The sequence below is a fragment of the Myodes glareolus genome, chromosome 25, assembly GCF_982192425.1.
Source record: "Myodes glareolus chromosome 25, mMyoGla1.1, whole genome shotgun sequence".
NCBI lineage: Eukaryota > Metazoa > Chordata > Mammalia > Rodentia > Cricetidae > Myodes > Myodes glareolus.
This window is the reverse complement of record NC_142050.1, coordinates 45,365,579-45,382,104: the sequence shown is the minus strand read 5'-3', so window position 1 is coordinate 45,382,104 and position 16,526 is coordinate 45,365,579. Positions and strand designations below refer to the sequence as shown.

At 48.7% G+C, this 16,526-nt stretch overlaps 1 protein-coding gene across 1 annotated transcript; it reads right to left on the bottom strand.

The window, feature by feature from the left end:
• Nucleotides 1-1,570: 1,570 nt before the first annotated feature.
• Nucleotides 1,571-13,730, bottom strand: Znf783 (zinc finger protein 783). Its single transcript, XM_085683995.2, has 7 exons — nt 13,499-13,730; nt 11,419-11,763; nt 11,208-11,334; nt 10,965-11,090; nt 4,642-4,779; nt 3,679-3,786; nt 1,571-2,554 (listed from the first exon to the last, which is right to left on the bottom strand). The coding sequence occupies exons 1-7, from the start codon at nt 13,520-13,522 to the stop codon at nt 1,812-1,814; spliced, it is 1,611 nt and encodes a 536-aa protein (XP_085540121.2). The 5' UTR covers nt 13,523-13,730; the 3' UTR covers nt 1,571-1,811.
• Nucleotides 13,731-16,526: the final 2,796 nt, after the last annotated feature.

The window sequence follows — 16,526 nt, the reverse complement described above, 5'->3', positions numbered from 1 at the left end:
CAGTTCTTTTTTAACTCAAACACTCTTTAACGTGTACTAAAGAATTCCAGGGCCAAGGCAGGAAGCATGATTGGGCATAATGGCGCAGGCAAGTAAATCCTTCTGCATTCTGGAGGTAGAGGCAGGAAAATCACTCATGCCCAAGGTCAACCAAGGTTACACAGCACCCACTTTCCCCACCCCTAGCATTTGATTTGTACTTTAAACATAGAATATTTGTTTCCGGGGAGCATTTAGCATTAGAAAAGAGGCCCAGGAACCTCAGCCAGGCACCTCCAGAACAGCAGGGATGAGCTCTTGAAGCTGAGGATTATGCTTAGTACAGATATACTGTATACAACCTGTCTGAGCGCTTACTGACAGCTGTTGTCTTGCCTACTTATCCCTGGCCCAGGAATGATGGCAGTGCTACCCTCTGCCTCATCTGTTCAGGGCTTCTGAGAGGCAAGGGTCTGAATGACATCAGAAAATAGCACAGCCAGATGATGGTACCTAGACCTCCTGATTATGCCCAGGTGTTTGAGTGCCAAACAAGAGAGCAAACTACCAGGAGAGCTGGGACCTAGCAGGGTGTGTGGCAGCACCCGACATGGCATGGAAAAGAGGAAAATGAACCTGCCACCCTCAAGATGCTGCGATCTGAGACTGTCACCTCAAACCCCTGGGCTTCAGCTGGTGCTTTTGAAGGGCCCCTCAAGTACCAGCTTGGCTGGAAAGTCTTTCTTTCTAGAAACTGAAGGAACTGACACTTGGAAAAAGAAAGAGGTTCTTCCTGAAGGAGGCTGTCTGGGGAAAAGGGGCACAAGATCAACAAAGAAGAGAAAGGAGACGCAGACTTAAAAGGACAGACAAAACTAGGCATTTATCTAGTTCTTCTTGACAGAGACTGCTCTACGGTGACATCTGCGCTGTTCTGTGAGACAAGGAACATGGGACTCAAGAGGGTGGGAGGATTCCCTCGCTTCACGGCAGGGGCTTCCTGGGCTTGCTCTAGCTTCCCTCAGGGATTTCTGCAGGTCTGTCACAAAGGGTCACACTACCAACCCTGAGACCCGAGAGGAGTGACATTCCGAGCTTCCATTTCCCTCACAACTCCTAGTAAAAGTAGTAAAGGATGTGACTGCCACACGAGGGGAAGGCAGGAGCGTGAGATCACCCTGGGCATTTAACACACCTGAGCACTCTGCTTTCAGAGCAGCAGCCAAGCCACCCAAACAGGTCTACAGTACAAAGCAGACCTCACCCTGTCAGCACCACATGGAGGAGGTAGCAGTAAGGCCCTGCCCCACAGCGGTTTTGGATCTCCAGGAAAAAAATCTCAAAGCAACAAAGTAAAAATAATAATAATAAAAAAATGAGAAATGTAAACTTTCAGAGCCTTTCCTTAGCCATCTGAACTCTCCTTTTTTCTCAAGTAGACTGCAGATTTTCATCGATGCAAACCTTTTCCCCAAGATCTCTCTTGTCCCATCCTGGAAGAGACAAAACTTTCTATTCCTACTGACTGCAGTACCAGCCAAAGGGAAGGAATCTTTCACAAGTCAGGACATAAAGGCACCTATCACACACCTACAGTCACCAAAAGGCTTCTTAATGAATGGAAAACAAAACAATAGAACTCTCCAAAGCCATTCCAGAAAGAGGGACCAATGTCAGTTCAGGCACAAGGGAAAGGCCTGAGAGTGCAGATCCCACCAGGGTACTCAGGAGAGCCAGAGGGTGCCATGGCAGGCTCCTCTGGTCAGCCTTCCTCTTCAGGGCTGGGCTCCCAAGTAGACAGACAAAATGAGGAAACACAGGATAGCCTGGCCTCACGAGTGGGTATGCATGTGGACAGTCAGGTGGTGGTTCCTGTTGAAGGCCCGGCCACACTTGGGGCACTGATAGGGACGTTCACCAGTGTGGATGCGCTGGTGACGAAAGAGGTCCGAGGGCCGGCGGAAGACCTTGCCACAGTAGGGACAGGCAGGCCAGCCCTGCTTGATGCCCGTGTGCTGACGCTGGTGCAGTATCAGGGTCTTCCGCCGCTGGAAGGAGAGCAGGCATTCGCTACAGTGGTAAACCTTAGTTCTTGACCTTTGTCCCATGAAAGCACTGCTTGCCAGGGAACGGTGGCTTGTGGGCTCCTCAGGTAGCCAGCGGATGACAGGACCAGGCACCACCACCTCCCCTGGTTCCAGTGCGGCGTGGCTTTCCCCTGACCCAACAGGCAAATCACTCCCAACCTCCCCGTGTTCCTCCTCTTCTACATGGGTCCGCTGATGGATTGTCAGATTAATTTTCAAGCGGAAGCTCTCCCCGCAGTCAGGGCACGGGAACGCACGCTCCCGTTGTCGTTGTCTAGGACGGATACAGGGCGGCTCCTCCCGAGCCTCTGCGGCCTGGGGCTCCCTAACCAGTACCCTAGGCACTCCCTGGGCATGATGCCGTCTGGGGCCTCTAGTCCTGGGCCTTTTGTGGGCTCTACACATGGATTGGCTCAGGGACTCCAGAAGCTGCTGTTCAGATTCATCCTCGGACTGTGCTTCTGTCTTGATGGTCATGGCACCACCACCTGGCAAAGAAATCATGACTGGTTTCCAAGAGGACCACATGGCTCCCTCACCACCTGATCCAGGTCTTGTTCCAGGTTCAGGCCTCTTCTCCCTTCCCCAGCTTCTGTGAGTGTCAGAGCAGGTTAGGGGGTCCTGGTCACAGACACCATGGGCAGACCTCATGGATTATGTATTCACTTTGTTTGCTGTGTTGTGCTCATTCAAAGAGCAGAGAAGGGAGAAAGTTACAGAAGCCAAGAGGAGACAGAAACCCTATGGAGTCTAGGATTTGATTTTGGAAGACGGATGGGTGGGACTACAGTGGGGAGACACTCCAGCCATGGCAACGGTGCTACCGAGACCCTAAGTGTTGTGATGATAATAGTTACAATAGAGATGGACAAGGAGTCCATGGGCCCCGACTGCTTCCAGGCCATGATTAAGAGGCCTTGTGGCTGTAATCCCAGCACTCAGGAAGCTGAGATGGGAGAATTGCCACAAATTTAAGACAATTCTTGGCTAAACAGTGGTTTTAAAGCCAGTCAGCTATATACACCCCATAAGACCATAAGAGAGAGGGAGACAGAGAGAGAGAGAGACAGAGACAGAGAGAGACCTAGGGGAGGGAACGGGAGTGACTTGCCTGTGTGTCACTCATTCCTAATAAACCCACTGGAGCATCTACTGCCCTATCAGCCTGTGACTCCTCTAAGGGCTCAGCGCAGGTCTCACCTGATGCAAGGGTAGAACTGAGACAGTAAAAGTGAAGGGACAGAGCCATGAAAAGCCCAGGCTGAGGGAGGATAGCGGTCCTCGGGTGCAGAGAGCAAAGGTCGTGTCGTTGAGCCCTATCAGAAAAACATGGACTTCAGGTGCAGCACCTTCACTTAAACCATAGGTCACCGTGCAGTGCCAGATGCTACAGCTGTGAATCTAGAGAGGTCAGCTCACAGGGTTCCTGTGGGCCAGAGCACCACACGAACATCCTTTCTGCAACTAGCAGACCATCGCCTAAGACATGCAGCGTGTCCTCAAGCGGGACTTTGCACTAGGCCAACTGACCACAGGCTGACTGCTACTCCCAAAAGTCCCTTTGAGCTGCTATGAGGCTCTGCCACAGCCACAAGTGTCTCCTTTCACTCACCTGGTCCCACAAACGGCAGGCTGTTTGTGGGAGGAGAGGGTGGAAATTCTCCCTCCGTAGACTCTCCCTTCTGTTTGACGGGTAAAGTGCTGGTGCTGACTGGAATCCCTGTGAGAGGAGAATCAGATGAGGGCACTCCTGACACAAGTATCACAGGAGACAAGGCCATTTCCCCAGCAGGTCCTGGACATGCTTAAGGGCCTGCGAGGAAGAAGAGATCTTCAGGTGTCCATCTGGAGGCCTTCTGAGTAGGAACAGAGCTAGTAAGGCCACAAGCCCAGTCACATGTAGGCCCAGGCTCACAACCTCTCCCTCTACATGCTACCTTCATCAGCCTCAAAATAATAGAAGGTTTGGAAAGGCCCAAGGACAGAGTCCCAGGCCTGTGATGGTCAGACACTACCCTCCTACCTGAGGTCCCATGCTACAAATTCTATGCAAAAGCTTGAGCTTGCTCACTGGAAATGCAGAGAAACCACGATAAGGAAGGCGACAAGGATTGGGAATGAGGCCAGCATCAAGAAGGAAGAATAGGGGAAGGGAAGTAAGCAGAGCTGAGAGCATGAGGACGGGGCCCTCTGCATAAGTCTCAGAAAAGGACCAGCAAGAACTGCCTGTAAAAGAGCAGACACAGGATCCTGGATGAGAGACAGCGTTCTCAACAGGTTTTCAGAACACTGAGAAACTGCAGCATGCCAACCTACTGCCACACTGGAGTTAGGACACTGACTGCCATGTTGGCATTGCAACTGTAGAAGATCCAGCAGGTCCCATTCACACTCCTCCCCTTACTCCAGCCAGACAGGTATGTCCAGGCCCCCACAGTGCTATTTAGACATCTGAGCACCGAAGAGACTAAAGCTACCTCTCCAAGGCCCATCTTAGAGGCTTTGCAGCAGAGTTCAGTACTGCTTGTTTCCTACGCTGAAACGCCAGTGCTGCTGCCCAGCTGTCCTCACTTACCAGTGTCTGTCTCAGGCGGAATAACTCTTGCTTCCTCTTGCAGCGGCTGCTGTTGCTGCTTAGGTGCCTGCCTTTCTTTTGGCTCCTCTAGGGCAGGGCTGGCTGGATTTGGGGCATGCTCTGGACTCAGAGGAATTCCTAGAAACACAAACCAACATCACTGAGAACAATACAGAGGTCTCCTAGACAGGTGGCCAGTGACTCTGGGGCCACACTAAATGCAGTTTCGGATCCTGGGCTTGGAAACCAAAGACAGGATGTGAAAATAGAGTGGCTATGCCTATTGCCCCCACAGATCTAGTTGTAGAACTCTTTTGTGCTGTGTTTTGACACAGGGCCTCTCTACATAGCCCTGGCTACCTTGGAACTCATTATGTAGACCATGCTGACCTCAAACTCAAGAGATCCACCTGCCTCTGCCTCTCTATGCTGGGACTTGAAGTGTGCACTGCCATGCTGAGCTATGTCTAAGCCTCTTTGCCCATAAGAACTCCACCCAACACGTAATCAACTGAGAATGCAAGACAGGAATGACAGCTGGATCAAGAACCTGGCTATCCACTCACATGGTGGCTGATAATGGGATATAACTTCAACACCATAGGTCTAACGTCCTCTTCTGGACTCTGTGGGCACTGCATGCACATGGTATACATATATATAGCAGGTAAAACATCCATACACAAACAGTGAAATAAATGTAAACATAAATAATAAATTTTTTAAAACTTGGCTATTTAAGGCAAGGAGGAAAAATGATGTCCAGCAGACATCAGCGTGGCTTCTGGCTCCCCCCAAACCACCTTCTATAGTGCCAGGGAGTCCACTGGTTCAGCAGAAAGGACACCCTGAAGACATCATCTTTGGAGCTCTGATGTCCTTAAATACTTTTTTTTTTTAAATTTTTATGATTTACTTATCTTTTTATTTTATGTGCATTGGTGTGAAAGTGTCAGATCCCCTGGAACTGGATTTTCAGACAGTTGTGAGCTGCCATGTGGGTGCTGGGAATTGAACCTGGGTCCTCTGGAAGAGCAGTCAGTGCTCTTAACCGCTGAGCCATTTCTCCCGCCCTACTTTTTTTTTTAAAAAAAAAAAAGGGGGGGGGATTGTTTTGTTTGTTTGCTTGCTTGTGTATGGTGTTTTGCCTGCATGCATGTCTGTGTCGGGATGTCAGATCCCTCGAGCTGGAGTTACAAACAGTTATGAGCTGCCATGTGGGTGCTGTTTTCTCTGGAAGAGCTGTCAGGGCACTTAACAGCTGTGCCACCTCTCCAGCCCCCTAAATAGTCTTTCAGGACAACTCCACCTCCACACCTATCCTCTTCATACCCCTGGATCTGCGCATGGTGTTTGCTGTGGCCGGCTTCCCAGAAGAGTTTCCTACAACCTGGTTGTGACTGTGGTTATTAGAGGTTCCACATGAGCCTAAGCCCTCACGAAACAGAGCTGGGGGAAGGATAGTTTCGCTTTTCTTTTCCTCTTGCTTTTGTCTTGTTTGGAAGACAGGGCTCACTATATGGCTCTGGCTGGCCTGGAACACAACATTTGAACTCACAGAGCTACACTTCCCTCTGCCTCTTGACTGCTGGGCACAGCCTTCTTTCCTTCTAAAAAGAAAATGACTAATGAGAGAGTGTGTATGACAGAGAGACAAGCAGATGAGGCGGGGAGGTATGTAGGTCAGAAAGCAACCTGCAGCAGTTGGTTGTCTTCCACTGCAGGTTCTGAGGATGGAACTTATATTATCAGACTCATACACAGCGAGTACCTTTCACCACACTGGTGACCTTTTACCACTGCTGAGCCATCTCAACTGTCCGTCTGTGTTTGTTTTCTGAGACAGGGTCTCAAATGTATTCCAGGGTGGTCTTGAACTCACCATGTGGCTGAGGAGAACATTAAACTTTGGATACGCCAACATCTACATTACTAGTGGTGGGATTCTAGGCATGTACCACCATACCCAACGTTTCTGGTGCTAGGGATCAAACCAGGGCTTCATGTAGGCTAGATAAAACACTGTACCAGGTGAGACGTATACTTTATACTTCCCCCTTCTTCCCCCTGTCTTTCAGGACCAAAACAAAGCAAAATAAAAAACCAAATTATTATGAAAAAGATATACTATGAGCAAAGGGGTTGATGTTTAAAGAGCTGATGGAGTCTATCTGATATGAAATCAGCCAAAGGTTCCTACCATGGACCCACATGTGCTGAGGACAGCTGGAAACAGACACATTTGGATGAGAAATTCACAATCACAGAGAGAGGAGGCTCTATCTCTACGAGTTTGGTTTTTCATGAACACAGGGTGCAGGGAACAAGGACAATGTGTGAGACACACAAAAGCAACCTAAGCAGGGCCTCTCCACTGCCTCTGCCAGCACTTCTCTTCCAGGGGAACCGAGAACCCAGCTACTGTGTCAAGAGAAGTGGATCTGTAACTGACAACACTGCTCCCAAGTCTCTTTCACATTCCAGGGAGCTGTGCTGGACACTGGTGGGTCACACCGCTCACAGACATTATACATGCAACAGTCACTAGGTCTTAAAATTGCTACTTCCATAACAAACCCAGTGACAGCTGCTTCAGCTAGGTGTGGTGCTCACACCTTCAATCCAAGCACTCAGGAGGCTGAGACAGGAGGATTGCTATGAGTTAAAGGCCAGTCTGGGCTACATATTAAATCACAAGTCAATTTGGGCTATGGTGTGAGACCCTAACTGAAAAGCAAACAAGGCCAGCAATTGGTCAGCAAGTAAAAGCCCTTTGTTGCCAAGCCTGGGACTCACATGGTGGCAGGAGAAAACTAACTCCTTCAAATATTTTCCTGACCTGCATACATACACAGGCACATAAAAGAATATAACTTTTTTAAAAAAGCAAATAACAGCAACAAGAAGCCAGTGTGGTGTCACACGCCTGCAATGTCAGCACTTGGAAAGCTGAGGCAGAAGGACCGCCAAGGTGGGTACAAAATGAGCCCCAAGCAAGCCTGGGGTACAGAATGAGACCCTGTCTCAAAAAGCAATATAGAATGTCTACAAGGGCCAGTGAGATGCTTCAGCAGGTAAAGGCTTTTACTGCCTAGTCTGATGACCTCAGTTCCTTCTTGGGACTCATGTAGTAGTGGAAGGAGAGAACCAACTCTGGAAAGTTTTCCTCTGACTTCCACACGTGGGCACTGTGATACAGATCTGCATCTCTCCATGCACACAGTTAAGTCAGGTGAGGCGGCACACTTCTGCAGTCCCAGCACTTAGGAGGAGGGAGGGAACCAGGAGTCAAAGATCATCTTTTGATGACATACTGAGTTTGAGGCCAACCTGAGCTACATGGGACCTTGTCACAAAACACAAAACAGCAACAACAAAAAGACAGCTGCTTCACTGGCAGATGACAGAATATAGTGCTGAAGTCATATATTTGGTTCCTTATAGCAACTATAAACAGAAACGGTGTTTGTCCTACTAAACCATGGAAAGCACCACAAGACACTGGTTCAGAAGAGTGAAGCCCCAAGACAGACAAAGGGAAATATGGAAGAATATGAAACCCTGGCTGTTAAAGTGCCATAGGACACTGAGTTTCTTTATTGTTATATGGAGTCCTGAGTGTTAGATACTTTCCCCTCATGGAATTAAAAGGCACCCAAGTGCATGACTGTGAGTGGGAAAGGGGGAGGGCAGAAACCAGGTGCTGGCAGCACTTATACAGAAACTCACAACTGTAACTCCAACATCAGGGGATCCCAAAACCCTCTGCCAGCATCTCTGGGCACCAGACATGCAAGTGTTATACAGATATACACCCATACACATAAATAATATTAAAAAATAAATAGCTAAGCAGTGGTGGCGCACGCCTTTAATCCCAGCATTCAGGAGGCAGAAGCAGGCAGAGGTGAGTTTGAGGCCAGCCTGGTCTACAGAGTGAGTGCCAGGACAGTCAGGACTGTTACACAGGGAAACCCTGTCTCAAAAAACCAAAATAACGAAGAGGGAACTACAAAGGGAATTCCGGGACAGAAAAACCTGAAACAGAGAAACCCTGTCTCGATGAATGAATGAATGAATGAATGAAAGAAAAATAGGTTTTGGCAACAGTTGCACAAATCTGTGACTATACTAAAAAAAACCACAGAAATTAGATTAGCTGGGCATGAAGATTGGCATGTAATTTTAACACTTGGTAGGAAGCAAGAGAACCAGGTCAAGGTCATCCTTAGCTACATACCAAGTTTGAGAGCACTGCTTGCTACATGCCTTAGTAAACAAACAAACAAACAAACAATCCTCCAAACATGGTGCTACAAAGAATAGTAAATGACATATGTAAACATCTATGTATACATGCGTATTTGTGGTACTGAGGTTGACCAAAAGCCTTGCACACATTAGGCAAAAGTTCTGACTTGAAGCTATAGCCCCAGGCTTACTTTCACTTTTTAAAATATTTAACTTCTTAAGTCTTTTTAAATTTTTACTTCTTATTTATTACTGGTGTAAGAGTGTGTGTGAGCGCGAGCACAGCCATGCCATCACGTGAGAAGGATGTGCAGTTAGAGGACTACTTTTTGGGAGTTAGTTCTCGCTTTTCAACATGGGTTCTGAAAATTGAACTTGGGTCATCATACCTTTAAGCAAACCCTCTTACCTGCTAAGCCATCTTACCAGCCCTAATTTCATCTTTTTGTTGTTGTTTTTTTGGTTTTTGAGACAGGGTATCTCTGTGTAGCCTTCGCTGTCCTGGAACTCACTCTGTAAAAGAGGCTGGCCTTGAACTCAGAGATTCTCCTGCCTCTGCCTCCCAGGTGCAGGGATTAAAGGTGTGTGCCACCACTACAACTACTTTTTAATTTTGAGATAAGATCTCATTAAATTGCCCAGGCTGGCCCTGAACTCATTCTGTAGACTAAGCAGGCTTTGATCTATGAGTCTTCTGTCATCCAGAACAGCATGGATTACAGACCTGTTCTATAGATCACATTTTATTTGGTAGAGGTTTTTTGTTTTTTAGTTTTGTCTTTTTGAGACAGGGTCATACACCCTATGTTAGCCTTAAACTCAAACTCCTGATTCTTCCTGGCTATTTGGCATTTTAGAGATTACAATCCTCCCACCTCAGCCCCTGAGATGTTAGGATTATACTTTAATAGGCGAATTGTATGGTACATACGTTACACCTCAGTAAAAACTGTTGAAAATATGGGAGGAATTTATGGGGAGTTTCATAGATTTAAAAGACATAAACCCAGTGCAGCATTTGAACTTTAAGTAATTAAAATTAGGATCTAAATTCCTACTGAAAATAAGGACCAGGTATTAGATGATTTCTGCGTATGGGATGATGATATTGTGGTTAGGTCTAGGAAAAGGGAGACGGGTGGCAAAATCTCCATCACTGACTTTTTTGTTTTGTTTTTTGTTGTGGTAGTTTTGGACACAGGGTCGCATCCTGCAGCAGGTTTGCTTAGAACTCACTGCTGAAGCTCAGTGATGACCATTTGGTGGTCACTGTCCTATTCTACTTTGGCTTATGTCTAAATATTTTATTTATTTATTTATTTATTTATTTCATTGCCTAATATGGTAGCAGAGGCCTTTAATTTCAGCACTGGAGAGGCAGAGACAGTGCTGTGAGTTTAAGGCCAGCCTGATCTACACAATGAGTTCCAGGACAGCCAGGACTATATAATAACAAGACCCCATTTTAAAAAACCAAAAATGTGTGCGTGTGTACACTGCATGCATGCCTCCTGCCCAGAAGAGAGCACCAGATTCCCTAAAACTACAGTTACAGACAACTATAAGTTGCCATGTGGGTGCTAGGAATTGGACCCAGATCCTCTGCAAGAGCAGTGAGTGTTCTTAATCACTGAGCTTCCCCAGCACTCAGGAGTCAGTAACATACCCTTTGGAGCCACTGTCAAACACTGGCCATGGAGGACGGGCCCAGCCTTGTCCCCAAAGGGCTGTCCCAGTGAGAAGCACCACGGCAGCAGTGCTCTCCTGATAACGGCAGAGCCGAGCAACAGTGACAGCAGACAGACATGGACAGCTCTGAAGGTGGCACAAGGCAGTGGGGAGGCCACCATGCTCTACCATAACTGAGCATCAGTGCACTTAGGAGAAGCCTATTGTATCCTGGATCTCATAACCATACCTTCAGTGCCGGCGCCACCCACACAGAGGCAGAATCCTTATAGCTCTGAGGAGAAGCCTTCTGCTTACTCCTGCTCAGAGTAGCCCTGAGATGGCCCAGTGCACCTGGGAAGGTAGTTTGCTGCTCACCCTGCCCAGGTGCTCCCAGTACTTACCAGTGTTTGGATTCCTTGGGCATGCTGCCTCCTCCTCACTCCCCGTCTGGCCCCAGGGGCCTGCAGAACAAGGCTCTTCTCCCCTCTCTATCCGGGTGAGGATGCTGGGTTTGGAGATGGCATAGTCTGCACACAGAACGGGGAGGGGTGGGGAAAGGTCTCGGTCTCACTGCCTAAAGGGAAGGCAAAGACTGCAGGAAGCCGTCCTTAGATGGAAGCCGAGGTGTTCCCTTGCAGCCTTACCCAGGGACACCAGCGTCTCATAGTTGTCCCTCATCACGCGCTTGTAGAGCTCCTTCTGCCAGTCCTCCAGCTTGCCCCACTCCAGCTCAGAGAAATACACAGCCACATCATCAAAGGTCATAGGCACCTGAAACCAGGGTCATACTTGTTCACCCACACATTTACAGGCATGCGTCCCCAGGCTCCCCAACTCAGGGCATCCAAAGGCTACCTTGGGGACCTCGCCCTTGCTGCCAGGGGGAAGCCGCAAGATCAAGAAGTTCCTGTTGCGCATGAGGCTCTCCATGTCCTCCATCCGCCGCTGCAGCAGCCCATGCTCCTGCAGCAGGGTCCCCAGCACGGCCCACTTGCCCTCCAGCTGGTTGCTGAACTCCACAGTTGTCTTCTCACAGTCAGCCAGCTTCTTCTCGGCTGTCCCCGAGCGTCCTTCCAATGTCAGCAGGCGGGCCAGGCAAGAATCCACTTTCTTCTCCAAGGCCTGAACGGCCGCCACCACAGTCCACAGTGTGATCTCCGTGGAGTAGAGGTACGAGCTCTTCTCTGCATCTGGCTGGGGCTAAGAAGAGGGGTGGGAGGCCTCTTATTACACATCTGCTTGTACCTCTGAGAAATCTGCTCAAGAAACAAAAGGATCATATAATCAAAATATCCACATCTTAAACCAGGCGTGATGGTACACATCTACAATCTCAACATTTACAAACTGAGGCAGCCTCAAGTTCAAGGACAGCCTTATCTAGACACTTCCAAGCTAGCCTAGGCTAAAGAGTTGAGACCAGCCAGGTGTGGAGGCACACGTCTTTAATCCCAGCTCTTGGGAATCAAAAGCAGGTGGATCTTTGTGAGTTCAAAGCCAGCCTGGTGTGGTCTGCCTGGCAAATTCCAGACCACCTAGAACTGCACAGGATACCAAACACTGTCTTAAAAAAAAAAAAAAAAGCATTTCCCCCATCTACCTGCAGCTTGACATTTAAAGATTCACACAACCTGAAATAAAAATAAAATATTTAGAAAAAAAAAACTTTTATCTGTTTAAACATGTTCACACTTTTCCTGTCATTATTTCCTCCATGATGCAATGATTAGCCTTTCTATTGTACTGGAAATCTAGAGGTGACATACCGTAATTTTGGAGTCTATGAGTGGATTATATGCAAACACTATGTCAGGAACTTGAGCATCCCTTATCTACTGGGGGAGAGTTGTAGTTGTTGCAATGTGATAGGTAGTGTTGAGATCTATCCTGTTGGCAAGTTTAAGGGGATATTAGGTGCTGCAAGACAGGTGAGGATAGGGCAGGTGGAATGATCTGGAAGACATCACCTGGACAGGTCCTACCCACTCCCATAAAGCCCATTTTCTCTTCCTTGTAAGCAGGGAACCCAGAAAGACACGCGGCAAACTAAAGGGAAGGAGAGGTTCCCTTCAAAAAGTTCCAGAAAACTAAGGTTTCAGAAACTTGTCTGAGATGTATTGGTAATAGTAGATAATACTTACAGAGAGATTTTTTACAGGCAAAAGTTCTAGCATGTTCTCTGACGTGGCCAAACTACCCTTCTAAAACTGCTCAACTTGCAGTGATTCTCAACCTTCCTGGTGCTGCGACCCTTTAGTATAGTTCCTCATGTTGCGGTGACCAGCAACCATAAAATCATTTTCTTGCTACTTCGTAACTGCCACGAATCGTAAATATTTGATATGCAATGCCAAAGGGTTGCGACCCACAAGTTGAGAACCACCGAAGTAATCTTTAAAGAAACAAACGAAAAAGGTCACAAAATTCAGAAGCCTGTTGCAAACAGGGTTCAAATTGTTTCCTAAGTAAAAGTAGAGTTGCTAGTTATTTTAACGGAGGTCTCATTCTAAGGTGTTAGCCTGAGACCTAAGCTCAGCCTCTATCTGCCTGCCCCTCTGCAACCTCGGCCTTGCGGATGCGGTGGGTAGGCCACACCGGGCCCTCCTCGGCCGAAGGCCTCAGAATAAACAACGGGCAGGGGCTCTCAGCTGTGTCATCTGCAGGGTTCTTCGAGGCCTTCAGGAGGCATCTGAGCGCCCGGCCTAGCCGGGTTCCGGGGGGCCAGGTCGCGGTCACCGGTCTTAGGGCGCAGCCCACCGGGCCTGGTGTTTGGGCCGCCCGCCGCTGGGTGCAGGCCCGTGGCCTCGGTGTCCACCGGGCCGGTATCTCCATGACCCCCGCGGGCTGGGGGGGTCGGGTAGGGTAGGGAGGGGGGCGCTCTGGGCCTGCTGTGCCGAGACCCTCTCACGCGGCGGCCACCGGCCGGGGCGCTTACCCGGGCGGGCGCCGCTTCAGCCATGGCTACCGTGTCCTCGCCGGGGTGCGCTCCTCTGCCGACAGGTCGGACCACGCGCGGGCTGAGGTTCTCCGCCGACAGGTTGGGCCAAGCGCAGGCTGCGCGTCGCTGACGAACAGGAGCCGCCCAGCGTCGGAACTGCTTGCCTGGCGGCCGCAAACTCCAACAATCCCGAGCCACGTGCCCCGCTGGCCCTTTAACGGAGCCGCGGGGGAGGCCGCGGCCGGGCGCGCACAGCGCCCCCTGCCGTCCGAAGGGGCGCACCCGGGAGCGCACCACCCCGCGGCCGCTAGCCCGCGACGCCGAGCCTGGCACGGGACGCCTGGCAGCTGGCCTCGACAGGAATTCAGGGAAGACGCCCGGGAGGGAAATGCTCAGGAAATTCCCAGACTACACGCTCGGGCAGAACACACCCATCCCAAGAGTTTTCAGAGTCCCTTTTCTAGGGTCTGTAACCTAGAGAGGAGAACCTAGGAGAAAAGATAAAGGTTCCTAAACCCTCCTGTTTTTTCAGAACAATTGGGAATCCCTAAGGGAAAAGATTAAAAAAAAAAAAAATTGCAAGCCTGAGACGGGGATCCATCTCAGTGGTAGTGGTAGAGTGCTTGCCTGGCTTGCGCCAGAATCCAAGGGAGGTGCTTCCGGGGTATCCTTCTCTCACGCACCCACATTTGAGGTTCTCAGCCTCTGGGATTTATGAGTATCACCTGCACAACCCGGGCAGAGCCCCTTTTTCCAGCCCTCTCTGCCACACCCAGTCTGCCCAGTCTGGACTAGCATGTGCCATCAGCATGGCATCCTGTAACCCTTGGCTCCAGGCTGATGATCCGGCTCTTCCAGGCAGGGGAGGTCAAATGACCCAATGGACAGGACAGCTACTGTGTTCACGTGTATGGCTCTCTAACCTGTTCATGTCCTGAGCTATCCTGAACAAACTATTCCATTTAAGACCAATATCCTTCTGAAACTAGAAACCCTTACTCAGGAAGCCCAGAATTAACCTTGGCATATGAAGTAAAACTTGCTTTTCTTGGTTTCCTGCATTTTTCACTCATGCTATGGTCTTTATCCAATAAACCAATGAACTTCCCGCTGGCGTTTTTTTTTTATTTTATTTTGGGGTTTGTTTTGGTGTCTGTATGTATTTAAAATATTTTAAAAATAATTCTAAAATAATCAGTTCGGAGGCTGGCAGACGGTGCACTGTGTACAGTGCATTGGCGGAACTTGCTGACCCAAATGATACAAACCTAATGACCTAAGTTCATCCTCCAGGGCTCACACAGAAGTAGAAGGGGAGAACTGACTTCTACTGACCTAAATACACTGTAAATAAAACTTTTTTAAAAAATTGGTTGCAGCCAGGCAGTGGTGGCACACGCCTTTAATCCCAGCTCTTGGGAAGCAGAGGCAAGTGGATCTCTGTCAGTTCGAGGTGAGCCTGGTTTACAAGAGCTAGTTCCAGGACAGGCTCCAAAGCTACAGAGAACCCCTGTCTTGAAAAACAAAACAAAAATTAATTGCATGCTGGGCATGGTTGTACACACCTTTAATCCCAGCACTTGGGAGGCAGAGGCAGGCAGCAGGTTTCTGAGTTCAAGGTCAGCCTGGTCTACATAGTTCCGTGATAGCAAAGGCTACAGAGAAATCCTGTCTTGAAAAACCAAATCAAGCAAACAACTTCATATTCCTTGTAACCTCAGCACTTGGGAAGCTGGGGCAGGGAATGAGAGCACCAGGTCTGCTTGAATTACATAGCGAAACCCTGTCTCAAAAACAACAAAAAATACCACCCTTTTCTATCAGTTTGGGGGTGCACACTGTAATACTGTGTTAGTCTAGGGAAATCTGTAAAAATGTCCAGTGTCAGAAACTAGATTTTAACAGCAAACAAACCACAGCCAATGTGTTCTGCTCACTGATGAATCCTGAATGTTAAAACTGCCTACATAACAAGTTCCCATCATTTATTTGCTCTCAAAAGAAATGGATGAGGAAAAGTAAGATGGTTTAAGGGAGAAATGGTGCTTGCTGCCAAGTCTGTCACCTGGAGTCTGATCACATGGTAGGAGAGAACTCTTAAGTTGTCTTCTGAGCTCCTGTGTGCCACGGCATACGTGTGCTGATGCAGGCAAATTTTTCTGTCCCACCGACCACCCCAAATCACGACATGGTCACTTATTAATTATTCAAGCTCGGCCAATAGCTTAGACTTGTTTCTAACTAGCTCTTAAAACTCAGATCAACCCATTTCTTTTAATCTACGTTCCTTTATGTGGCCCAGTTATCTTTATTTTGTAATGTCCATGTGGCTTTCTCTGTGTCTGGCTGGTGACTCTGCCTTCTTCCCAGGATTTTCTCTGCCCCCCCCCAATCCTACTATTGGCCATTTAACTCATTAAACCAATCAAGTGACATATTTTCAGCGTGAAGGACTATTCCACAACATGCTCACACAAACGAGTGCAAAAATGAATGAGGCAAGCTCTCTCAAAAGGAGCTTAGACACCAAAAAGGCCAAAAAGGCTGATTCAGGACAGGAATAATGCAACTGCAGCACAACTGGCATGGCAGGTAAGGCAGGCTGTAGAAGCCTTCAGCACTAGAGTTTGCTTTTAATCAGCAGCTGGGGACGCCACGGCAAGACCGAAGAAAGCCCATGTCCAACAGCTCCACAGTGTCATGTGGTGGTGAGACTAGCTAGGCTAACTAGAGCCAGGTGTGAGTGAGCATTATGTTCACCGTGTGAATAGGAAGGAGAGGCATGCCAGCTTAGTTGGGCATGTGACACTGCGGCCCTATGTCTTACATGCAACTGAACCAGTTCACTTCCCAGAACCTTCTTCTCCACGCCTCCCAGAGTAGCCTTTCAATGTGTGACAGTTGAAACGGGCAAGTAAGTTGTGTCATTTAGAACAGCGCCTACGGAGCCTGGTATGCTGGCTCCCACCTGAAATACCAGCTTTCAGGAGGCTGAGGGTGGGAGGATTGCTGTGAATTCAAGCCT

Excerpts from the sequence above, each read along its gene's own strand:
- Znf783 (XM_085683995.2), bottom strand. The coding sequence starts at position 13,522 with ATGGCTGAAGCGGCGCCCGCCCGG. Across the intron at positions 11,764-13,498 it reads CTGAAGCGGCGCCCGCCCGG|CCCCAGCCAGATGCAGAGAA; the intron begins GTAAGCGCCCCG and ends CCCTCTTCTTAG. Across the intron at positions 11,335-11,418 it reads GCAAGGGCGAGGTCCCCAAG|GTGCCTATGACCTTTGATGA; the intron begins GTAGCCTTTGGA and ends CCCTGGTTTCAG.